The sequence below is a fragment of the Amblyomma americanum genome, chromosome 9 (assembly GCF_052857255.1).
Source record: "Amblyomma americanum isolate KBUSLIRL-KWMA chromosome 9, ASM5285725v1, whole genome shotgun sequence".
Taxonomy (NCBI): Eukaryota; Metazoa; Arthropoda; class Arachnida; order Ixodida; family Ixodidae; genus Amblyomma; species Amblyomma americanum.
The window spans coordinates 142,652,690-142,678,637 of NC_135505.1; the positions used below are offsets into that span (position 1 = coordinate 142,652,690).

At 44.7% G+C, this 25,948-nt stretch overlaps 1 protein-coding gene across 2 annotated transcripts in view; it reads right to left on the reverse strand.

Moving 5' to 3' along the window:
• Window positions 1-579: 579 nt before the first annotated feature.
• The window catches only part of jing (AE binding protein 2 jing), a 161,595-nt gene continuing 136,226 nt past the window's right edge, over window positions 580-25,948 (reverse strand). For both annotated transcript variants that reach the window (XM_077637821.1, XM_077637822.1), the window contains exons 6-8: window positions 18,164-18,294; window positions 14,759-14,826; window positions 580-13,471 (exon numbers count right to left, since the gene is read on the reverse strand). In XM_077637821.1, coding sequence (XP_077493947.1) covers window positions 13,291-13,471; window positions 14,759-14,826; window positions 18,164-18,294 — 380 coding nt within the window. In that variant the 3' untranslated portion in view covers window positions 580-13,290. The remainder of the gene's footprint in view (window positions 13,472-14,758; window positions 14,827-18,163; window positions 18,295-25,948) is intronic.

Here is a 25,948-nt window from a genome sequence, read left to right on the forward strand (position 1 = left end):
TATATTTCTCTTGAGGGATATTGGTAAACTGCAGTCCATGATCTGAGGAAACCTGCCAAATGAGCTCCACACCATTAATCTTCTAGTTATTTCGCTCTCGTGACCCAGATCTGCGGTCACTACCTGCCCTAAGTAGACGTACTCCCCTAACACTTCCAGCATTTCACTAGCAATTGTAAACTGCTATTCCCTTCCGAGACTGTTGAACATTACTTTGGCTTTCTGCATCTTATATCTTTAGACCGACCATTCTGCTCTGCCTGTCTAACTCATTGATCATGCTTTGCAGTTCATCTCCTGAGTGACTTACTTAGCAAGGCAATGTCATAAGCGAATCACACATTAGTTAGGTATTCCCCAACTGTTCCCAATCCCGGTCTCTGAATATCTCCACATAATTAAAGACGTTATTGGTCAGCATGTGAATGGAAGTTCTCGGAATATGACAAACTTCAATGGCGACAATGATCTGGCATGCCACCAAGAAGGTTCCCTAATAGAGCTCTCGCTGTAAAAAGGGACACCAAGAACCAAACACACATTTTGCTCTCTTTTTTCCTTGTTTTCATACATATGTAAAAAAAAAGATGAATGTGTTTATTGGCATATGGAACTTCGACATCTAGAACTCATCGCAAACTTCCAATGGCAAGGAACGCTTACATACATACAGACACTCTTTATGTGGCAGCTATCAAACCTTTCACACGCACACACATGTTCATTTCACGCAACACAAGATGCAAACCCATACTCACTAGCATGCACAAAGCACAACCGAGGAAAAACTCATTCTCATCAACAACCATGCAAACACACACACACATTCTGCCCCTGAAGAACAAACATAAGTCGGGCAAAAAACAGTGTGTGAAGAGACACATCACCCTTGGTCGTCATTGTGAACAGTCAGTTGCCAGCAACTCAAGTGATAAAGAACAGTAAAAACTAGTGTGTACAAGAGACGGTGGCACGATTCACAGTGCTACACAACGGCATCCGTTCGCAGCTTGACGTGTGCATTTCATCAGCCTGAAGAACAGTGCAGCCAGAAACTTCACAGGCATGGCCTTGCTTGAGTGACACCGTGTGCCAACCAATCTGATCACGCTTACATTGCATTACGGCCCCTTTTTTTCCCAGTTGCGACAACGTTTAGCAGTTTGGTATCTGATAGGCAAGTCTCACATACTAGGTAAATCTGGAGCTTTTTGTTTCGGAGTAATACATTAGTACAAATCACTAGAACAAGGATGCCCCTGTAAGAAAGCATCGCTGCAAAGGGTCGGTAACAAGCTGCTAAACCTTGGTCACGGAAAAGCAATTAAAAACTTTAGTCACATCTTTTGTTACTTGAGTGAAGGAAGTGCACGCTCACAATTAGTGTATTAGGTACCAACCTTGTGGCCAACTAATGCTCTGGATGGCTGTTCTGGCCAGTGATCACAGAGATGTTCTGCATGTGCAACTCATTACTCTTCGACTGAATTCCCACTATGATAATGTTCCCACCAATAAGCTGATCAGAGTTATAAGGCGCAGAAAAGACTTACAACAAAAATGTAATAGGTAGCAATGCAATTGAAAATTAATGTTTCGAATTTTTGAGCCAACCAAGCCTGTGACATTTCATGAGAAACAAAGACAAGTAGAAAAAATAGTTACAAAGGTAGCAATGCACATTGATGCGGCAGAAAACAGCATTTTCAGCCCCACCCAAAAAAGATGCAGCAGAAGACACAACACCACCGTCACCACACGTCATCGGGCCACCCACAAAAGTCCGAGGCCACGAGGTAAAGTATGGCTACAAATCAGCTCCGAACTGGTGCAACCTATCAATTATAATAATTACAATAATATTATGTTTACAAGTACCAGGAAAACACAAGCTAGAAACAAATAATTTACATATGCCTCGTCAACATATTCTCCCAAAAATTGAGAGCTATGAGGGAAAAACGCTATAAGGAGTGCAGGCATTTTGCTTCAAAAATACTAAGCTGCATAATCGCATTCATTAGATACTGCTCTGTACAATGTTACAACGATACAATCAAAACTGACTGCACTCATCAATGTGGCTGCCCAACAGTGTTTAGAAGCATTGCGCAGGTTTCCCCTGTGTGAGCCACAGATGCACGAGTTGGCACCATGTCTTTAGACCTAGCAAACAACAAGATAAAGGAAACATACATAACAAAAGATAAAAGATCATTCAAAGCTGCTCACAAACATTGTTAATATGGAGCTGTACTATTGCAACAAAACTGAGCTAAACAATTAAGAGATACAGTCACTCTTGAAAGTTTGAAGCCCACTGCCATTGTTGCTGGAGTGGGAACGTGCCAGCACCTGCCAGTACCAGGGCTGTGCTAGGTGAGAAGGAATGTCGCTCACTCTCTTGCCCATAATGGGGTCTCGAGGTGGGGGTGAGATGGACCAATCTCTTTGCTTAGTGCGACCTGGGTGCTAACGGGCATTACCACATTCCAGCTCCTGCCACAGTTACAGTGGGTTACAAACTTTCGACAAAGACCGTACTTCTTTTCTTTCTTTAGTTGATGCCTTGAAGAATGAAAGGAAACACCTGCCTCTGTGACTTAAATCATGGTAAAGGCAAATGACATATCCAGCAAGGAAAATCTTGCTGTTAGTAACAGGCATCCGTTACTTGCTAGCTTGCTTATGGAACGTACAAAAGCATGCTTATGGAACGTACACTTCCTGGTTCCACACCATACCCCAAAAAAACTGCATAAATTATGTGCCATGAACTGAACTAACGCCCAGTAAAACTGGCAGGCAAAACAAAATTTCTCCATCTCAAATGATACACATTTGAATAAAAGTACTCACTTGATGTGAACAATGTCCTTCCATAAGTCATATAATAAGCCAAACTTGCAAGAATAATCTGAAGTCACAAAAAACTATATAGCAAAAAAGGCTCACAAAACAACAATAACCTTGGTCCCAGTTGGAGCAAATGAACAAAAACAGGCATCATTGGCATTTGCCTTCACTGCTGTTAGTAGAGAAATCCGCATAAACCCTTTACAAATCTTCGTTCTGTGTTGTCTAAACACTAATACTGGTTATGTTGGAAGAAAAGCAGAGCATAAAAATATCTGTTCCCTTTAACCGAAAACAAACAATAAAATTTCATTCCAAGGAAAGCTAACATGAACCATTCATGCCAGCAGCTCAAATGTTTCTCAAGCAGTCCCCCGCACTCAGAAACGCAAAAAGGAATCCAGTCAAAGTATTGGCCACACAATCGCTCCATTCTCTGCACGCAATTTGGCGGTCTACAAAGCAAGTGCTCACATCCGCATGTACTCAACAAGTGGCAGTGAAGGGCTATACATACACACATTTTTTTTTCTTCGGCGAAACAAACTGCTGAAGACCGCCTTAGTACACACATTCTTCCCATCGGCTTTGAAACTAAACCGACACAAATCAAAGAAAACACTGCTCCACGTCCGACAAGGCGTGAAGGGAGATCCGAAAGCTGACAGCAAGACACCATATCTGACCGCCTGCTCCGGTTTGCGAGATCATAGCCGACTGCTTCCACGTCACGTGGTTAGCATACAAACGCACAACTATACCAACACAACGAAAACAAGAAAGGCGCAAAAAAAAAGGGCTCTCAAGAGTTATCAGATTAGGCAAGCTATTTAAGAGAAGTGTAGAAAGCGCTATGGCGTACGGAAACTTGGTTCTGGTGCATCAAGTGGTATGGACCCAATGTATCTGCGATCGGGACTCAAAGTGTGCTCACTCTGAAATGATAGAAGTTTCACACCTGTATTGTAAATATTTCATTCTGTGTAAGAAAGTGGAACAGTATTATGTAGTTCACTTTACCTTATGGACAAATCATATTTCGAGCAAAGAATTTTGCAGCTAACTTTACAAGGATGGTGCACTGCTGTCACTGGTGGTAAGAATTTCCAAATGAAGCTTAGCAATCAAATTTGGTGAAGTGAACAGTGGATGTAACTCTTCGTTTCATTAAAAGCGCCACTAAGAAACGGGAAAACTAAACTACAGCAGAGACAGACGGTTCCGAGATGCAAAAAAGGTTCCCACATAAGCACATGACGTAAACTTTACCGCAAGAGAATTACACTCAACAAGTCTCCCGCCACCAACTTGAGTCAGTGTTTTCATCTGAAGAAATAAACGGCCACCAGAACTACCCAATACACAAACAACCTCGGTTTTGGCATCACTACGGTGTAAAACAGTGAAAATTGAGCTTCTCTATTTTTCTTCCCTCCGCAAAGGCCTCGCTATGGGGGTCAAACAACTAACAAAAAGAAACGCAAGGAGCCAAAAACAATGCCAACCTATCCTGACGCAAGTTTCACAAGAGCAAGTGCGACATTACTCCGGAACTTGCTTGTGGTAACATTTCATTATCTGCAAATATGACTAGGACCAAAAACAAACCAAATGGCGGAAACTGTCGAGCACACAAACTGCCCTCTAAATGATAACTTTTAGAAACACATTCGAACTGTAATGTTTGGCAGCGAGCAAGAATAGGAATGGAAAATGGAGTGCTGTGCAAATTCAATCCATGCAACCAACCATCGCGCTTGTCGACACAATGCTCACAAATGCGATGCTGTGCAATGCACTTGGAAGTGCCTAAGCACCCTCAAACACTTGACCAGCCAGACTTCGTGCATTTTGGGAACAATTGAAAAAACATGCATATACAGAGACAAGCAAGGGACGAATTGAAGCAGCTATTTGTTGCCGTTTCAACACAATGGACCAAACGACAACACTAAAGCAGCTACTATGCCAGCGGAGCTTCTTGTGGTGATTTAGGGGAAGTTTTAGAATAGAGATTTGGTTAACAGTGTATCTGAGCCCATAGCATTTGATTGGCATCTTAAAATTGCATGTTTAACTAAGCCTAAAAAAGTTAGGAATAACCCACATGTAAAAGCATTGCTGCAATTTTGAGCATCGTTTGGAGAATTGTGTTATTCTGGGCTGTTTGACAGCAAAAAGAATTTTATTCATCCATGTCAGCTTTGCGAGTGCAAGCAGCATTGAAGCAGCTAAGACGACTGCAGCCACATAAAAATATAGTAGCAGATGTGCAACATTAATGTTCTTAGCAAGTTATGCCAAACATTACCAAAAGAGTGTCCTGCAGAAATTAGACGCGACTAACAGCTTCAGGAATGCCAAAAAACCAACTGAAGAAATGAATAACCACCACAATCAGCACAATAGAAGCATTGTAGGATGTTCAGGTTTGTCTTGCATGAGAAGACTGAAAAGCAGACGAGTAAACTTTAAAGCTAGTGAGAAAGAGATGACCAAATTCAAATATCTTATGAGAACCGAGGTCCTTGTGTTTCTACCAAGATAAACCTGACACAATCCTTCAACATGATACAATAACTAGAGCTCAATAACCACACCAGTTGCTTAGGATGCTGCAATTTCTGTGATAGCTTCAATTATAAATAACTGACTGCATGTTGTTCAAAACATTCACTTTTAGATTTGGGTATCAACAGTAGTCACCCTGCTAATGAGCACAAACCATGATGGTGACTTTTGTGAGCCATTTTCGTTTCGTTTGCCCCTAGTGATCTAGATGACCAAATTTAAATATTTTATGACAACTGAAAGGTCCTTGTGTTTCTACCAAGATAAACCTGACATAATCCCTTCAACGTGATACAATAACCAATCCGCTCACACCTCTGAACTTTTGTCTAATGCTAACAGAAAAATGTATACTAAACACCGAAGCGTGGCCTTGTGGTAGAGCATCTGCCTCGCATTCGGGAGGTTCTGGGTTCGATCCCCAGTGCCGCTGGGTGCCCGCCGGTTTTTTTAATGGGTAGATTTCCCCTGGCCTGGTGCTCGGCTATTCTAGGGTGAGGTTCTCGGGAAAAGGGCCTTGGACCAAACCGCTGCCTTGGCGGATCAGAGATACACAGTTTGGAGTTGCTGACCACACTGCCGTTCAGTAGAGCTCTTTAACATTGTCTTTTCTGGCACTTTGCTATATTTCCGCATCTCGTTTACCAATTTACCATTCTTATTTTCCCACACCAGAAGAATTCAACCTATATTCAACTAGTACCATCCTAAAAAAATATAGTACCTCCCTCCTCCCTTGGTGCAGTCAAATTTTATTTTTTATTTTCCACACAAATTGAAGTCAAAAAGCTGGCAGACTTGTGCAAAAGAGCCATACATACGCTGCTAGGGTGACAACTGTTGTATTTCTGAAGACTGCAGCACCACCTATGGCCATGGATGGCATTGCAGTACCTATGGCAATACTACCTATTGGCACAGATGGTGCAACAATCCGCTGGCTTCTCTATTCTGAACCAATCATCGCATTATTCTGAACCAATCATCGCATAACTTTTAAATGCGGGCTCTGCGGGCATTTCTGCAACTAGTGCGATTAAACAGCTCTGCAATGAAATGGCCAGTCGTAGCGACAGTGTCTTTGGAAACCAGACAACACCTGTACTCTCAAAGTTACCACCAGCACAATACTCATTTACAAACAGAAAAAACTGCAGCAGGAATGACAAGGAACAACACTGCCTGCCCAAGAAACGTTTGCAGCACTGATGCATTCGGAACAACTGTCAGCAGCTATCTCCGCCTTACGCTGCACCAGAAGGTATGCACTCGTCTATGACGTCAACACAGCCAGACTATAGGAGTATCATTGCTCAACCTTGTAGCAGTGCGTTTGAGTTCCAGCCACCGCAAAATGCCAAGCATCCACTCAATGCCACACACCCAGAGGTTAAAAGTCGCCGTACAGTTGCAAATATCCTTGGCGTGCATATAATACGAACGCATGCAATTAAGACGCAGTGTTGTTCAGGCCAACTGTCACGACTCTTTACAGGGAACACAATTTCATAAAAGAAGGAACACCAGGATATTACCCCTACATGCCATACACTAAGCATGACGTACACCCCTGTCATGTGCTTGGTCGCATATAGTATAGTTTCTGCTAGACATGCTAGCCGCCATGCCTAACAAGCCTTGTATATATTTTCATCTCGCATAGTATATAACCTTTATGTAACAGTTTCTTTTAAAAACATGGTGTTCACTCTCTTTACAATGGCAGTGTTGAACGTGTTGGCTGGTAGAGCGGGAGACTTGGTCACGAAGATGGAAGATGTACACTGGGAGTCCAAGCAACTCATGGGATATTATTATACATCGGCCAGACGCGCACATCCATCTACCTTTCACAACTGGGCACAGCTGTTGAAAGCATACCAACGAAGGGCATGATTTGCTTGCACACATGTAAAGCTAGCATGCAATGTAAAAAAATTGTTTCCTCGCATTGTTACTTGTCCTTTCCTTTCAATTGTGATTTAATGCATGCCACGAGTCCAGTGGGATGTCATCCGATCACCTAAAAAACTTTCAGGTGTGAAGATTGACATCTCACGTCATTGATTTTAAATTGATAACAACCGGATTCTACAATGGAGTCTCTTTTCCCAACCTAATATGTCATTCTGCAAGCAGGCACAAAATCTGCCTTTGTCTGACCCCAGGATCAAGCATTTTGTCTCTCCAAGAGGTTGATGGGAGCACGCATATGGTTAGTTCTCTACAGTAGAACAAAGTTTTCACAGCACGGGCAGTAGTTCTGCGATTGTAAACGGACACAGCTCACCAATGTACACAGGTGGTATACAATAAGACTCATTACAAGCTCAGCTATGAAAGTTGATATATTCCTCAGTATGATACAGCATAGCAATGTGACATGTCACTATCTCTGGTAACTCTCTGCCTAGCACAGTTCTCAAGACTTTGTAACACGCGTTTGTAATGCTGCCATCTGCTACGCAGAGCGATGCCCGCTCGTTTAGCTCACACTAAGCTGCACTGCCATGCGCCGAAGGTAGTGCTGGGTGAGAGATTAGAGGTTAAACACGCAGCGAGTGGAATAAATAAAGCTGTGACGATGAAGGCCGTGGCAACGGCAGCAATGTCTGATGGCATGCAGATGTGATTAACACTGTGATAACCAGGAAAAATTAATGTTGCTGATGGGTGTCTACAGAAAGTGCTGATGCAAGAACTGAAAAACAGCTCCTTGCAGCACCTTAGATGATGCAACACGACGACGCAAGTCTCGGCATGGCAGTCGCTTACTACACTATCCGAAACATGACACAGCGCAAACTGCAACATACCAGCAGATGGTCAGCCACCCTTCGCAACAGCAGCCAAAATGTTTGCATCTTGTCTCCCACAAACCACTTTTCTTGACGATAATCTCGGAAACCACACCATACAGCTTTCTCCAGCATCAATTCTGAAACACCGCAGCGGCTTATAAACCACGCAAAAAGCAGCATCAAGGGCTGCAATGTTGTCACGGTTTTTATGGCAACACAGCAACCCAAAACTCTCACATGCTGCCTTTATGCTACCATAGCAACATGGCAACCGAAACCAATGTTTGGTTTAGGTTGCGACCTTGCCACTGATACCACAGTTTGACAGCCGAAACCATACTGCCGTGGCAACATCAGTTATTAGTTGATAGTTTCATATCTGGCAGGAATGAAAATGCCAGCTATAAAGTCAGATTGACGTTTTACATTCTGAAGATCAGTTTCTGAAGGTCACGTGTACATCAACCTGCCTCTTCAACAGCCTTTTCAATGAAAAAGCCTGTGCTAAGCACATCTGATGTGTCAAAGCACCAAGGTTGCAATCTGCATCTTGATAATCAGTCACACAGCCCTGAAAACTTCCCGCCTCGCTGTGATGGGAGAAAATGCTCAAACAATTTCTTTCACAAGAAGTTCACATGAGCACCTGCCAAATAAGCAACTGAGATGACCATCTTTTAAAAAATGCATTAGACCTTCATGTGGCATCCGCATATAATGTGATCGTGTGTGTTACAAATAATTGAAACAGGGTGTTCCAGAAAAACGACGTTATGAGTCTTCACTACATTAGCATAATTTTCCGACAGTGCGCAGAGCAAAAAGCATGAAAGCATGAGTGTTAAATGGAGTCGCAAATCCGGCACCTTAAAAATAATTTGTTCATTTCATTTGGGGAGACAATTAGATTTTTTTTTGTCAGGAGTATGCAGATGCAAATGCTCTTCTGATGAATCAAAAATGCGCACAGTGAATGACTGTCAACAAAACCTACCATATTATAAAGCCATCAAAATCATGACCAAATCATTTGCCTAGTGACAGGTACGTCATGAAACATGCAAAGATCGTCTCTTGTCAGTCGTCCATTCAGAGATAGTGACATAAAAGGCACGTGGTCCCATAAAATAGCTTGATGTGTCCGAAGGATGTGCTCCGTAAAAAAAAAATATATATGGACGTGAAAAAAAATTGCATCCCATTTGCTATTGGGTTCAAGAAGGTTGCTGAGGGAACTGTAAATCACAAGAGCTGGTTTTAAATGGGCAATATAAATTCATGGCTGAAGAAATGCTAGCATTAACAAAAAATTCAGCAAAACATTAAAGGGACAACTAAGGACTAATTGAAGTTGGCCTGTATGGACAGATTACCGTGTTCTGATGTTAAAGAGGCCCTCATTGAAAACAAATTTTTTTCAGCTAGTTCTTGCTGGCACAGGCTGTTTTCACAAGCAAGCTGCAATGATGTCAAGTACTTAATTCTCTATGCCTAGACCACATTGCCATCCGCTTCCAGATTGTGATCATGGACTACATATTCTTCTTGACATCAACAGTGGCAAGTTTGAACTCAATGGCAGGAAAACGACGTTCCACATACAATTCTGACCTTCAGAGTAGTAAATACGTACTTTGCTGCTGAATAAATGCCAGCATAACCACAAAGGGCTGGACAATTGAATTTTAATAAGAACAAAAATTGTATGAAGTTCTTCTGAGCATCCCTTTAATAAAACCTCTTAAAGCTGTCTGTAGTGGGATTCAAATTTGTGGGCCATACCACCAATATCCTATAATTTCAGAAAGATTTGAAGAAAAGTATCGAAGATTTGTTTCTAAGGGTGCTCCTTTTACCAAGAGAATCAAAATGAACAAAAAGACCTAAATATAAAAAGCACAAGCACAAACTCGAAGCGATACTACGGAACAATTAGAATATCGAAAGGTGCCTCAGTGACTTTAACAGCCTTAAATTTAAACACATCCAAGCCCCAGCTCCTGGCAAATATGTGCAACAGTTGACTCCACTGTGGTTTGCAGTTCCCTCAGAACCACTGGCATTATGTTACACACCTCGCCCCTCCTTCATTGTACAAGTTGCTCACATTGCAGCGAACTGCATACACACAATTGAGATCACAAAAGCTTGACTTTTTCTGCCCACGTCTAAACCACAATCTTCACACATTACACACCAATCATGGCAGTGCTTGTCACATTCTTTTAGAGTTGACTGCCGGAGCCAGTGACAATTACTGAAAAAAAAAAAAAAATGGCGTCATGATTACCATTTTTGCTTCCAGCTGAATGGGGTTCAGAAAAACAGCCAAGCAAGCAGCAACCATAAGGACGCTTAACATAAACAATTGCTGATTGTTCCGGGTAACGAATTGCGACAAGTTCATTTTGAAGTGACATTCTAAGTAGATGTGAACCACTAACATTGGCCAGCCAAATTTTGGATCTTTTCCTTCAAAGTAGCATTTTAGAATTTGCTTCTCATAGTTGAACTCTGCAGTGCATACTACGACAGTGAGCAAACTGGGTGATGGAGACCTCAGGTTGTACTAAAGTCAGCCTGCTACTTACTGTCAACCCATGAAAACTTTGCAGAGGTGGCAAGGCAATGAACACATCAGGTTTCTTACATACACGAAGCTAAAAGTACCCATAAAGAACAACTTACATTACATTGGAATAATTTGAGAACTCCAGTAGAAAGTACACTTCAGAGAAAGAAAAAAAAAAGCCAAGAGCACAGCCTTAGTTTCTTGCTTCAAATATCTGAAGGTTTCCAGTGCCTTTGCAGCCAAAGTTCTTGCCAGTAAGGCTGCAATGAATTACCGTTGGCTCTTAGCTGCACTCAGCAAAAATATGGCTTCCGTACATTCCAGTCATATCCTGGGTGTATCAGCGAAGCTTTCCTTACTATTTAAAAACAGTCTTCTTGAAGTGTGAGGTTGGTTTTTCAGACTTAATAGCATCAGTGGTGGCAGGCATACAAAAACTGGCGAATCATGCTAATTAGTAAGCTGATCAACTTAGTTCTAATAGATAACTCTAACTATTACATTCAAGTGCTTGCTGCAAATTAATGATGTCTTGAAGATTAGAGATGAGAAAGTCTACAGCTGACTGTCCATAATTTAACCTCAAGTTCTAATTAAGAGAGATTCCACTGTAGTAACAACCACCTAAAAATCTAATTAAAGCCAAGTACCCAACTGCAACTTAGTTAACCTGCTTATTACTAGTTGCCATCACAAAAACCTACTGCTAAATATGTTTGAAAGACTTCGCTAAAACATCCAGTACATGCCCAACAGGCCTGAAGCCATTCATCAAGTCCCATACACTGGAGGTTCTACATAAGAAAAAAAAGATACTAATCCCACCCCAAAGTTCATCACATTTGAAAATTGCATATGCACAGTCTGCATACATGACACACATCACTCCTCCTTGGCTCACTAGAATCCACTTGCATAAGTGAAAAGCGTCAAATATGGCAGTAATTCAGCGTTTGCCTGCACAGCACTGTACCAGGACAGTTTCATTACAAGGGAAGGAAGACATAAGTGTCAAGGCTTCATTTTTAAGAGCCACAGATACGCACCACAACTGCGACAACAACCACAAAGGAAAGGGCATGGCTTTTTCTAAAGAAGGAATTCCCTGTGCAGAGCCGACTGCTGTTGATTAGGAGAGAAAGTTTAATTCCGAAATTCATTATTTTGAGTGTTAACTATAAACTTAAATTATTAAAAACTGATACCACAAAAAAAGCATACATACAGGCTACTGTAAAAAAATACAACTTTTTGCTATTCAATGCTTTCTTGCCGAGGAAAACAAAAGGCTTGAGTGCACGCACCAAACATTTTTGTTTGGGTTGGAAACTAAAATTGTGCTTAGATGTCAATTATTGGCGGAAAATTTTCTACAATCCTCATCGCCAAGTCACCTATCCCTCATCAAATATTTCGAACTGGCTGTGCATGACATGCTTGCATTTGTCAGTGTGTGTATGAGCCCACCTAAAAGCAAGAGCCAAATGCTCGCATCGATAGGAGGCTACCGAAAAGCTCCCAAAGCTGCCAAAAATGTGCCTTACCAAGGATCTGCATGTTTGGTGCTTGCACATTCCACCTTATTGTAGCTAAGAATGAAAGTACTTTTCGAAGCAGACACAGTCGAGGACGCTACACAAGGCGGCACAACAAGCAAACACAAACAACCTTGTTCGTCATTAATGTCAAAGGGTGGGGACAAGACAAAGAGCAAGAAACAAACAAAAGGCATTGAAACCTCAAGCAGAGCGCCTGGCTCCTGCATAGCGTTGGTTACTGGAGGCTTTTCAGTTGCTTCCTCTCTTCATTTCCTACGTGGGCAGTGAATGTCGTGAGCCATCATCGCAGTTCGTCGACCAAAGACGGCAGCTGTTCTGGCAGCGGTGAACATGCCATCGACGTCATCAACGCTGCCGCCGAGGTGAGAACAGCACAGCACCCAAGTGTTGGGTTTGTCGAGAAAGCGCAAAGTCCATTACTGTGGAATGATCCACGAGGTGTCGTACTTCTTCCATCTGTGATAGAATCAGGGCCCGTTCCTTTTCAACCACTGTTCATTGCAGGTGATACTGTCGAGATGAAGCTGATAAAGATGTGGCATTTACACTGAATGAGGGCACACCGCGTCAGTAGTTGCGACTGGACAGCGGCTGAAATTCAGTGTCTCTGCGCCCTGTTTTTGTAGTCCTTGAGATGCTGGCATATGTTGTCAAAGGCAGTGGGAATCTTGTGTTGCTGCTTGCTGCAAACGGCGAGTAGCAGAGCTAGCCAAACACGGAAAACACATAAGGTGAAAGTTGCAAATAAATTACGCTCCTAATATGGTGCAGTTCACGTCCAAGTCCATGTACATTGTGTTTGCAGGAGGGAAGTGGGGGGGGGGAGATAGAGCTGTTACCACTCATTGACAACAGGTGGCGACACTGTGAAAGCGTGGTGGCAGTGTTGCGTCTTTCATTGCGACCCTGAGAAATGAGAGTGACCTCGGTATCACTTCCGCTTGCGCCGGCGACCTCCGGCGAATGATGACCCCTCACACGATGACTCCTGGCATGGAGAGGGCAGGTCCTTGGGCCAGAGGTTCAGCACGTGCAGGTCATCGGCAGACAGGGAGGACAGGGCAACCACCTTTTCCGTGCTCTGGTTCTCAGACACCCAGCTGTCAGGCAGTCTAGGATGAGAATAATTTCTAAATTCAGAGCTAAAACAAAAAGTAACACAAGGCATGCAGCAGCAACAGGTAGTGGTTCAAGTAAAGACTACATATTAACATGTTTTGCTTTAGTTTCTTTCCAAATACCACCTGAGAATGAAACTTATAATGAAACAGTTTTATAGAACTATGTCAAGAATTTTTCTTTAAATTAACGATTTTTATGTGCCAAACCTGGAGAGGTGGCAATGAGGCGCACCATAGTAGATGGAGGTCTCCGGATTAATTTGCAGCCTCTGGATAACATGGTGAAAGGTTTAGTTGACAACAAACTTCCAAATGAAGACAAAGTACTCCATAGGCAGCAATTGATACTACTGTAGCTTTAGCAGTGGTTTCAGAATCAGAATCGAGTTGCCAAGGTCGAGTTGCTAAGATTCAAGTTTCTTTGCTTGCATGCCACGTTGCATGATGTGATGAGCTCTCATGTGCGCGACAACGTCCCACGGAAAATTTCTCATGTTATTTTTGACGAATTGGCTGGAAAACCGTCATATGACACTTTCGTTCCTATTCTGCCTTTACCTTAACCCCGTAGGGGTCACACTGAAATAACAAACATGCAATAAAAAATTGTACACCTACAACCATTGTATGTGTGAGTTACAGAAACTGGAATGCAACCTGAATGCTGCAGGTTTTTTGCAGTGTACAGAACCACGGCAGGAAACAACAAACAGGATCACTGGCAGTTTGGTTTGTAGCACCGACAGTCAGCTGTGCCCCACGTGAGCGGAAGGCATGGAATTTCCACTATTTTATCACCTCTGAAAACCACTTGCATCTGAATGCTAGTGCCGCTACGTGGTTGAGTGGCTGACGGTTTTCATTGTGTGCATGCCATGATGCCAATCTGAAGGAAGTTCACATAAATTAAGTGTTCCAGAAATGTTATTCCCTTGAGAGGAGTACTTCCAAGGTTTCAAATATCAAGCATTTGAACTGAATAGAATATCACATGCCAAGCTTGCACACCAGAGTACTTTTCCATCTGCACTTCGTGGAAACACCTTTGCATCCGCACTTCCTGGCAATATTTTTTGCGCACACTTTGCTGCAACTCTTTAGCATCTGCTGTTCAGTGCAAAACTTCCGCACCTGCACTTCACGGCATTGCTTTTGCATCTGTATTTGCAGCACAACTTTTCCATCACCACTCTGAGGTGACACTTCCATGTCTACAAGCAACCAAATCAATCACACCTACAGAAATTAACAAATAACAGAAAGGTCGCTACAACTCACACATGTTCAGGAACCCAGTGAAGGAGCACTTTCACCTTCCCTGTGTTTTCTTTTCTTCTTGCCACAACCTGTAAGAAGTGAAACACAGAACCAATCAGCAACTCTAACATCACTGTACTTTGCAACTCTTCAATGATAAGGAAGGCTGAATTTGACACAGTCCCATTGTTGCACAGGTTGACACAATGAATATATCAAACTGCAACGTTATTCATTTCTGATTCATACACAGCTATGGTGGTGGTAGGTATGCCAGTTAAAGTCTGCTGCACGAACCTCAGTGCAAAATCTACTTCCTTACTCATATAAGCACCTGGATCACCATCAGGTATCATGCAATGTGTCGTAGGTGACACATGGTAGCTTAATGCATCAAACTGGACAGGTACACTAATAGCACACTTGTGCTCCTTAGATGATGTGAGAACAGCACAAGTAAAAATTGACTTTGAGAGAATCACATCTCACAGTGCGTGCAGAAAGGGTAGGCAAAAGGCAGTGTTGAAGACAAACTAATTCCTAGTGGTCACGGCCTAGTGGTTTGGGTGTCCGCTTCGGCTGTGGGAGGTGGCTGGTTCGAAACCCACCGCCGGACACCCACCGGCAAAAACGGGTACAAGCGTGCCCCGGCCCGGTGCCCGGCTTCCTCAGAGGTGTGCACTTGGAGGAGGCTCCACAAACCCTTCTCCTCCCTTACGGGGGCAAACCCAGTTTCGAGCACCTCAGCCTGCAAAGGCGGTTCACATTACTGTGTTACCGTGTTCATATGAGGGTTCTCACTGTGGGTTGAAGTTTGTACGGTATAAACCAGTGTGTCTTCACAGATGAACAGGTTTAACTCTCACTACTGTAAGCGATTCATCAAAAGAAGGGAACCTCCAGAATATCACTGCTGCGTTGGGCAAGTCCGGTAGAAGGGCAGAAGGGGTAGGAAAAAGGCAGTAACGAAGAAAATAAACTGACTGCATTCAGTGAAATCTCTACAGCCATTAAACACTCAGCTGCACTGGCCACCTCTGCTATTAGTCCCGGGGCAACTACCATGCTAATAAAAATAACAAATGGTCCCTGTAAGATCTGCCCCACAGCCTGGACCTACAGCTCTTTGCCGTGCTTCTTCAATATGCAATACTCTACATTTGACCTGACTGTTAAAAGGCTGTGCCCCGCCTGCTTCCAAAAAGTGGAATTGTAAACTATCCCCTCTGCTTTCTACACAATGTACTCTCTTCATAAGAAATGTGCATGCAAGCTGGCTATTCGTACAGTAGCCGACAGGTAATTCGGACTCCAATAATTCGGACTTGTAGGATATTTTGGACCTCGATGAGGCACTGTCAGTCACTCCATAGAAGCGCATACATATTTGCAATGCATATTTCGGAAAGTCCGAGAGTTCGATTTATCGGACTAATTTAAGTCGTCTACGGACCAAAATCGGCAATCTTACCGGCTTTTCGCCGGCGCAAAAGGCGCCATCTTAGATTTAGGTGGATTTACGTTGCAGTTGGATTGGCTTGACATACTTTCGGTACCTCATTTTTGCCAGTAGAGGTCCCTGCGATCTCTGACACTTTGAAAAGGCGGTCGGATTGTCATCGCCGTCAGCTTGCTTTTGTCCGCGACATCAGCGGACGTTGTCGCGGTCGTGGGCAGTTATCGCTTGTCCCATACGTTGAAAATTGGTTGTTGGGGGAAGGAAATTGCGCAGTAGCTATCTCACATCTCGGTGGACACATGCACTGCACATTAAGGGAAAGTATAAAGGAGGGACTGAGAGAAGAAAGAGGTGCCATAGTGGAAGGCTCCGGAATAATTTCGACCACATGGGGATCTTTAACGTGCACTGACATCACACAGCACACGGGCGCATTTGCGTTTCGATGGAGGCGAAACGCGGCCACCGCAGTCTGGTTCGAACTAGGGTACTCCAGATCAGTAGCTGAGCGCCCTAACCACTGAGCCACTGCGGCGGGTCTCATACGTTCGCCATTTGCCGTTTCGTCACTTGGGTTTCTCAGACCGCGTCGACCGAGTGGCGCTCAGTCTTCACAAAGTTACATCCAATCGCCGTTTTGTGACTGCATCCGGCGGTTCCACTGCTTTGAACAAAAAGTGCCTTGTCTTAGCGTGTGTTTGACGAGCGGTGTGGTGCACACTCGGGTTGCGCACAACATGCCAGTGACGCTGGGTCCGTCAAAGGAGCGTGGCAAGCATTCAACTAAACGCCGTGACCTTGCTGTCTGGCGTGCACAGTGAAAGCACAAGTTTGGCGCAAATACAGGCGCAAATCGTCGCCAGCAAGAGAAATTTTCCGCAAGGTAAAACCAGTGACATTTTTAAGCCGATTTCATCTCAATAATGTGATTTTTTTGAACTTCCCGGATTTTTCGAACTGTTCGATTATTCGGACCATTTTTCGGGTCCCTTCGAGTCCGAAAAATCGGTCGGCGACTGTATTGCTCTCATACCGGTGCCCGTTTTGACACAGTTCGTGACATTATCACATGTCAAGTTTCACATATTATTCAGCATGCTGGAGGAATCTTGTTTGTTCAGCTGTACTGGCTTTATTAACAGCCCAACATGCTGGTCAGATCAGTGGATTTAAGTCAGCATCCCAGATGTGGAATGCAAGCAATTGCAACTTCACTGTGAGTACTAACACAGTCACTACGCATGTTTTCTTTTGCAGCACCGGCTGTTAGTGAGACACTGGGCGTAGCCCTGCTGCCCTGAAGCTAGCTTCATGACATCTACACCAAATGGATTTCTGAAATGCAAAATCATAGTGCCTCCGTCACTGACTGGCACAACTAAGCCAGCTGCCCATCTGGTCTGACTGCATCGTGGCCAGCTCTTTTACCGCGCTGGCCGTGTTGGTGGATGTTCAACAGCTGTGGTGCGACCTAAAGTGTGTACATTGGTACATAAACACAGAACACTAGATTTAATCCTTCAGCAATTCATCAGTCAGCGTGCGGAGAACAGCTGCTCAGCTGCACATTACACTTAGAACGAGTCGATCAAAGCTCCCTGAGGAATAACATGAAAAATGTCAACAGGAAAGGAAACAGCATATGCAAGAGTGAAGCTGCAAAGCAGAAATGTACAAACGTTGAACAGAGCTACATCGCCAAAGGTGGGAAAAGGAGCGCATGTTAAAATGATAGTAGCAATAATGATAATAATAAAGACAGGTGGTAAGCAGCCATTAAGAAAACATGCAGCCAACGCTAGCATTCGCAGCCTCTTTCGATGGCTGCTTGGTAATTTTCTTCTGTGCTTCACAAACAGGTGAAATCTCTTGAGCACAAATGACAGATCCAACTGCATCGTATGTAGCTTGTTTTCAAAGTGAAATTCACTGCACCATCTTTTTCAATCTGCATAAAAGGCACTGACCGTTCCGTGGAAGGTGACGGTGGACCCGTTCCAGGAGTGCGGTTCCGTGGGCGACTCCGGGGCACTGACGTCGGCCAACCGATGTCTCAGCTCCTCCATTATGCCAGCGTCGAAGAAGTCTGCATGCTTGGCTACAGCGAGGGAACAAGACGGGTGGCAGGTTTCAGCAACTGCTTACCACTGTGATAAGCTTGTCATAAGATTAAGGCGAGCACGAAGTCTATGGTCACAGTATGGTCTAAAAAACAACCTTGACTCACTTTGTGGCACATCACTAAGAATGTTATGAAAAATTAAATGCAACACATATTGGAAGAATAATTTTGCAGGAATGAAAATACATCTTTAAAAAGCAATTCTCGTTTTCTGATCTGATGCCTACTGGTTGTGGGTTGCAGAGGGGTTTTTAGTAAAAAATGGTCAAAAAAGACATCACAACTTAGACAACTCCATTTCCAACCCCAGTTGTCACGCAACTAAAAGCTGCTGCTGCTGGTACCCTCCACAGCTCTGGTAGTGTCAGGAAATCAACAGCAAAATAGGACCCAGTGACAAATTCACTGCGGAACAAATACAAACATAAGTGCAGTAGAAACTGTGTGTGTGTGTGTGTGTGTGTGTGTGTGTGTGTGTGTGTGTGTGTGTGTGTGTGTGTGTGTGTGTGTGTGTGTGTGTGTGTGTGTGTGTGTGTGTGTGTGTGTGTGTGTGTGTGTGTGTGTGTGTAAACATGTACACATGACGAGTGACTGACTGTATTAAAAAAGTTTTCCATACTCTTTGTATGCTTGTAATCATGCTCATGAACAGATCTCAGCCGATTTATAACGTCCCAAAATTGAAGCGTTTGTCAAGGATGTGATCTGAGTGCAAGAAGTTGGATACTTGAGGGGGGGGCCTTGCCTCCCTGTTCCGGAGTCCCGGTGCGGCAATCGTTCTAAAAAAACGCTGTAAAATATGAAATGGCCGCTAAGCGCAACGTTTGCACCCAACGGGAGCGGACCGCGCACAGACGCTGCACAGAACTGCCGGAGCGAGTGGGGCGGATGCATGGCTGGAGTCCTCGCTTTTCCCCAACTCCCAATTTGCCACCACTCCTCCCCATCCACTGCTTTTTTTTTTGTCGCTTGCTTTTCTCCCCCCCCCCCCCCCTCTCCGTCGCCATGGCAACGCGCTCCCGAACGCGGCCCCCCCCGCGGAACATTCGTCGAGCGTCCTGCCTCGCACGCCACTCGTCACCCACATCCTTCGCTGCCGCACTTCCCGGTGGTCCATCCCAGAAAATTGGCAGAGAAAGGGTGGAAGAGGGACGGAGGGGAGGGGGGGGGGGGGCGGTGCAACGTGAAATCTGCGGACTTCTTTCCCCGGCGGGTTTGCGCTCGGGCAGAAAACCATTGCGCGTAAGCGCACAGGCGACAAAAAATAAGGTTTGGTTTGGTTTATGGGAGTTTGAAAGTCCCAAAGCTACTCAGGCTATGAGGGACGCCGTAGTGAAGGGCTCCGGAAATTTCGACCACCTGGGGTTCTTTAACGTGCACTGACATCGCACAGTACACGGGACTCTAGAATTTCCCTTCCTTCGAAATATCAACCCGCCGCGGTGGCTCAGTGGTTAGGGCGCTCGACTACTGATCCGGAGTTCCCGGGTTCGAACCCGACAGCGGCTGCCTTTTTATGGAGGAAAAACGCTAAGGCACCCGTGTACTGTGCGATGTCAGTGCACGTTAAAGATCCCCAGGTGGTCGAAATTATTCCGGAGCCCTCCACTACGGCACCCCTTTCTTCTTTCACTCACTCCTTTATCCCTTCCCTTACGGCGTGGTTCAGGTGTCCAACGATATATGAGACAGATACTGCGCCATTTCCTTTCCCCCCAAAACCAATTATTATTATTCGAAATTCGACCGCCGCGGCCGGGATCGAACCCGCAGACAAAAAATATGTATAGTAAGAGAACATACATAACGAAACCTGCACTGTCTTTGTCATCATGTATCTTTCTTCCCCTTGGTGTGACTTTAGAGGCAGTGCTTTGCTGCGCGAATAAAAAATGCACTCAGAAGGCTGCACTAGCCCCGGTCGCCGGCACGAAATAAGCCAAGTAATGTGCATGCCCCGTGCGGAAAAAAATTAATAATAGATTTTTGGGGAAAGGAAATGGCGCGGTATCTGCCTCATATACCGTTGGACACCTGAACCGCGCCGTATGGGAAGGGATAAGGGAGGCAGTGAAAGCGGAAAGGAAGAAAGAGATGCCGTAGTGGAGGGCTCCACAATACATTCGACCACCTGGCACATCTTTTCTTCTTTCACTCCCTCCTTTATTCCTTCCCTTACGGCGCGGTTCAGGTGTCCAACGATATGAGACAGGTATTGCGCCATTTCCTTTTTCCAAAAAATAATTAATATTATCTTTAACGCGCACTGACACCGCACAGCACACAGGCGCCTTAGCGTTTTGCCTTCATAAAAACGCAGCCTCCGAGTCGGGTCGTGAATTGACGGTCAGTCGTTACGCACAAACAGATACACTGTACAGCTGAGGTCAATACAAGGTCTCGTCCGCACTACTGACGTAACGGGGGTTAACCATTATGCACAGTGCTTTTTCCTACCCTGATGCTAAGCATACCACCTTTGAGCTAAATTCCTGCGCGAAACAGGACAGCCATAGCGCTCCTGTTTCATGGGCCAAATTGCAAGTTTAAGGAATGCGACTTAGCGTATTGGAGCAGAACACTATATGAATAAATTAAAATAGGAGCACTGCGGCACGACACACTGTCCGAAGTTTTTTGTCAGAACAGAACTATCCATTACAGACAGAAAACATCAAGCTGCATATACCTCCCTCCCGATCGCGGCGGCCGCGTTTCGATGGAGGCGAAATGCAAAGGCGCCCGTGTGCTGTGCGATGCCAATGCACGTGAAAGATCCGCAGGTGGTCGAAATTATTCCGGACCCCTCCACTACGGCGCCTCTTCCTCCCTTTCTTCTTTCACTCCCTCTTTTATCCCTTCCTGTCCCCAAAGATCAATTTTCAATTCAATCCTTGCTCGCCGCGGTGGCTCAGTGGTTAGGGCGCTCGACTACTGATCCGGAGTTCCCGGGTTCGAACCCGACCACGGCGGCTGCGTTTTTTATGAAGGAAAAACGCTAAGGCGCCCGTGTGCTCCGCGAAGTCATTGCACGTTAAAGATCCCCCGGTGGTCGAAATTATTCCGGAGCCCTCCACTATACGGCACCTCTTTCTTCCTTTCTTCTTTCACTCCCACCTTTATCCCTTCCCTTACGGCGGGGTTCAGGTGTCCAACGATATATGAGACAGATACTGTGCTATTTCATTTCCCCAAAAACCAATTATTATTATTATAATTCAATTCCTCCCATAGAGTTTAGGGCGCAGAATTACTGAACCACCCATACAAGATTTTCAACACAGTTTATGCGGCATGCCAAACTTTCAGAGCGATCTCGCCGATTGCGCATATTGCGCTGCATGTTTTATTTTCCTTTTTTTGTGCTTTCAAGTTCCAGTGACTGCATATATATACCGGGACTGGCGCTTTGGTTTTTGTCATATATATATATATATATATATATATATATATATATATATATATATCGGCAAAAGCGTTTCGATGGAGGCGAAACGCAGAGGCGCCCGTGTGCTGCGCGATGTCAGTGCACGTTAAAGATCCCCAGGTGGTCGAAATTATTCCACAGCCCTCCACTATACGGCACCTCTTTCTTCCTTTCTTTGCATGTTCAGGTGTCCGCCAAGATGCGACAGATACTGCGCCATTTCCTTTCCCCAAAAAACCAATTTTCATTTTCAATATTTTGCAACCACACAATGTGGAATGCCCCTATCAACGCTGTCCGCCTTTATTTACTGAGGTGCGTCAGAATACCCATAGCCAAGAAATTTCCTGAGCTGCTATCAAATATTCCAACTACCCTCACCCCTATGCGAGCTTGGAGCACTGCCTTTTGCCAGTGCTCTGTCATCGTCCAATCCCCAACCTGGCGTGCATTGGCTGGGATCGGCTCAACATGGGGCATATCAACAAGGCTCGACAGTAGGGGCAGGCCTAAGGCTCCGCGCATAATTTGACGCCGAATCATAATTTTTTTTTTTTTGCAGTCCCTCCTGCATACCGAAGGCCTCCGCGGACGCGGTGGCAAGTCGGTCAAACCGGTTCAACACCAGTGCACAAGCGCACTCGGCAGAAGCCGCCGGTCTAGGCCGCGAGAATGACGCCCTACAAGCACATCGATTGCCGCCCTCGAGAGCGGCCAATTCGTATATTGGCTGCCTCGCGCACGTGATTGATTTGCTGCCGACGCATCAGGAGCCGATCGCTATTCGACGCCGGTGTAATTGCCAGGGTCAATATCCGCCTCAGCATGGCGTCTATTCTCTCTATCCAGGGGGGAAGGGGTGAGGAGGGAAGATGCAGCTTCAACACAGTAGACAAGAAGGAAAAGTCATAACATTTTTTTTTCTTTTCATCACCAGGAACACAGATTTAAAAATAGTAATAATAATTGGTTTTTTGGGGGGAAAGGAAATGGCACAGTATCTGTCTCATATATCGTTGGACACCTGAACCGCGCCGTAAGGGAAGGGGTAAAGGAGGGTGTGAAAGAAGAAAGGAAGAATTGGAGGTGCCGTAGTGGAGGGCTCCGGAATAATTTCGACCACCTGGGGATCTTTACCGTGCACTGACATCGCACAGCACACGGGCGCCTTAGCGTTTTTCCTCCATAAAAACGCAGCCGCCGCGGTCGGGTTCGAAACTGGCAACTCCGGATCAGTAGCCGAGCGCCCTAACCACTGAGCCACCGCGGCGGGTAAGGGGGGGGGGGGGGGGGGGGGGGGACTGGAGCTTCAACACAGTAGACAAGAAGGAAAAAGGAGTCATGACGTTTTTTTTTTCCTTTTCATCACCAGGAACACAGATTAAAAAAAAAACACGAAATTATTCTTTGCATGTACCGCATACAGTGAAGTATCACTATAACGAACCTTTCAGTTCAACGAACTTCATTGCGTACAAGCAACGCAAATGTGTTTTAGTTGAGCCAGTTTCCGCAAACTGCAACCTTCAGTTCAGTTAACATTTTGGGTAGGTAATACCGTGTTGCCTCAGAACCAAAGTACATCAGTTCGGCACACAACGCAGCAATTTTCGTCGATACTTCGGACACTGCAATGCTGCGGCTTGCCAAAGTTCACGATTTCACACCTGTTCCGGTTTGGAATAGTTAAGTAACTAGCTTCTAGATTGAGCAGTAGTCGAACCTAATGGCATGCATGTTTTCTTTCCATTCTCTGGTAGGAGCAGTTGAAAAAAAAATAGAAACTTTTCCAAGGAAACTTTACAAGAGTTTCCGCAAGAAAGACAATAATGTGTCTACAAAAATGTTTATAGCGCGTCTGCCGCCCGCCATGCATTTGTAATATAAAAGCGCATGAAAACAGAGACGCATTTAAATCGCCCAATTTGCGAGGTCGAGAGCGGTGAACGCAAAAGTTTATCAAAAAGAATTGCGGCATTTCATCAAAGCTGTGAAGCACACAGTGCACGCGGATTTTTCAGTATTATGAAATTAACGCCTTTAGGAATAAACTGAATGCTTGAAATTTGCCCTGCTTAATCGAAACGAGACCGACCTCTCGTTCAAGCGAACTACCTCTCAGGGTCAAAAAGTACAAGTCGTATTTCACTATGCTTCGAACTTATCCGCTAAAGCTAGCCGCCTGACAGGTGTACAGGGTGTCTCACGTAAGACTTTACACGTGTAAATTCTTAAAAATAGGCATTTTGAGTTAGAAGAGCTCATTTTCCAGCATAGCATTGTCAGTGGTGTATTACATCAGAATACAGGCTGGTTAACTAATATTTAATAATGAAATTTTAACTATTACCGTTAAGCTCTTTAATTACTGACAGGAGTGTAGTACACCCTAAGTAATATCCAAATCAGTGTCTGAAATTTCGAAAACGCGGTTGCTTTCTGCACTGTGCTTCAAAAAATTTAGGCCATATCGCGCCAATGTACATACACTTTCCGGAAGCTCGCAGGCAAAGCAACCTCTCCAGTGCACGAAACTCTCGTCGAAATATACAAAATTTGTTCGGCCACAGCCCCGACGGTAGCCATGCTTTCGAAATTACAAAAACTGATATGGGTATTACTGACGGTGGGCTAATGCCTGTCAATAATCGGGGAGCCTAACGGTAAAAGTTAAAAAAAGCTAACTATTCAATAGTAGTTAACCAGCCTGCTAGTAAACACGTTTTAGCTGTATTCTGATGTACTACACAGCTGGGAATGCTATTCCGAATAATAATAACAATTGGTTTTGGCGAAAGGAAATGGCGCAGTATCTGTCTTACATATCGGTGGACAGCTGAACCGCGCCGCAAGGAAAGGGATAAAGGGGGAGTGAAAGAAGAAAGGGAAAGAGGTGCCGTAGTGGAGGGCTCCGGAATAATTTTGACCACCTGGGGATCTTTAACGTGTTCCCGACCGCGGCGGCTGCGTTTTTATGGAGGAAAAACGCTAAGGCGCACGTGTGCTGTGCGATGTCAGTGCACGTTAAAAATCCCCGGGTGGTCGAAATTATTCCGGAGCCCTCCACTACGGGCACCTCTTCCTTCCATTCTTCTTTAACACCCTCCTTTATCCCTTCCCTTACGGCTCGGTTCAGGTGTCCGCCGATATATGAGACGGATACTGCGCCATTTCCTTTCGCCCCCCCCCCCCAAAAAAAAAAACAATTATTATTATTATTATCTTTAACGTGCACTGACATCGCACGACACACGGGCGCCTTAGCGTTTCGCCTCCATAAAAACACTATGCCGAAAAAAAAACGCTTTTCTAACTAAAGAAGCCTTTTTAAAAATTGTGTTAAATCTTGGCTGAAACACCCTGCATACCTATGTTCCTGGGAGGTGTCCAGTGCCTTTTTAACGACGGTGTAGCGGCAAAGCAATGCCCCCGCCCTCACATAGGCTGCGAGGAAACCGAGAGAGCGAGAAACGAGTTTCCGCCGAGCCCATTACAGACACTCCTTTATTTTTGCCGCGTGCATTTTCTCAGTGAGTCAGGACACAAGGAAGGGGACGCAGATGCCGACGAATGAGAAAAGGAAAAAGAGAAAAAGAAGGCTAGGGAGGAAAAATAAAATAAAAAAGAAGTATGCAAGAAAAAAAACACAGCTACAGAAAGCCAAAGTAAAAAAAGAAACGCCATGCGAAAAAAAAGAATTCAGCGAGGCGACACCAAAAATTGTTTAAAATATCAACGTGGGCAGGGGAGGCAAAGACAGCTGCATCGTCTCACCTGTCCACTTTAAAACTGGTAGATGGATGTGCTGCTGCCCCCTGTTTGCACTCCCCACTACCACCCCGTCTTTTCTTTTTTTTTTGCTCAACTGCTGTGTCGCCTGTTTTCTATAATGATTGCTCACCCTGCGTTCCACTCACGCGATCGTGCACGTTAAAGATTCCCAGATGGTCGAAATTACTCCGGAGCCCTCTACTACGGCACCTCTTCTTCTTTCACTCCTTCCTTTATCCCTTCATTTACGGCGCCAAAAACTCTCTCTCACCAAAAACCAATTTTCAATTTTTTTCAATCCCTGTAAAATTTAAAATAAGGTTTGTCAAAACCACACGAGTACGAAGTTTAAAATACGAGTAGGAAACAAAACCAACGCACAAAGAAAGCGGCGAAACAAGTCGAAGACTGGCACTGAAGTGCCGTACAAAA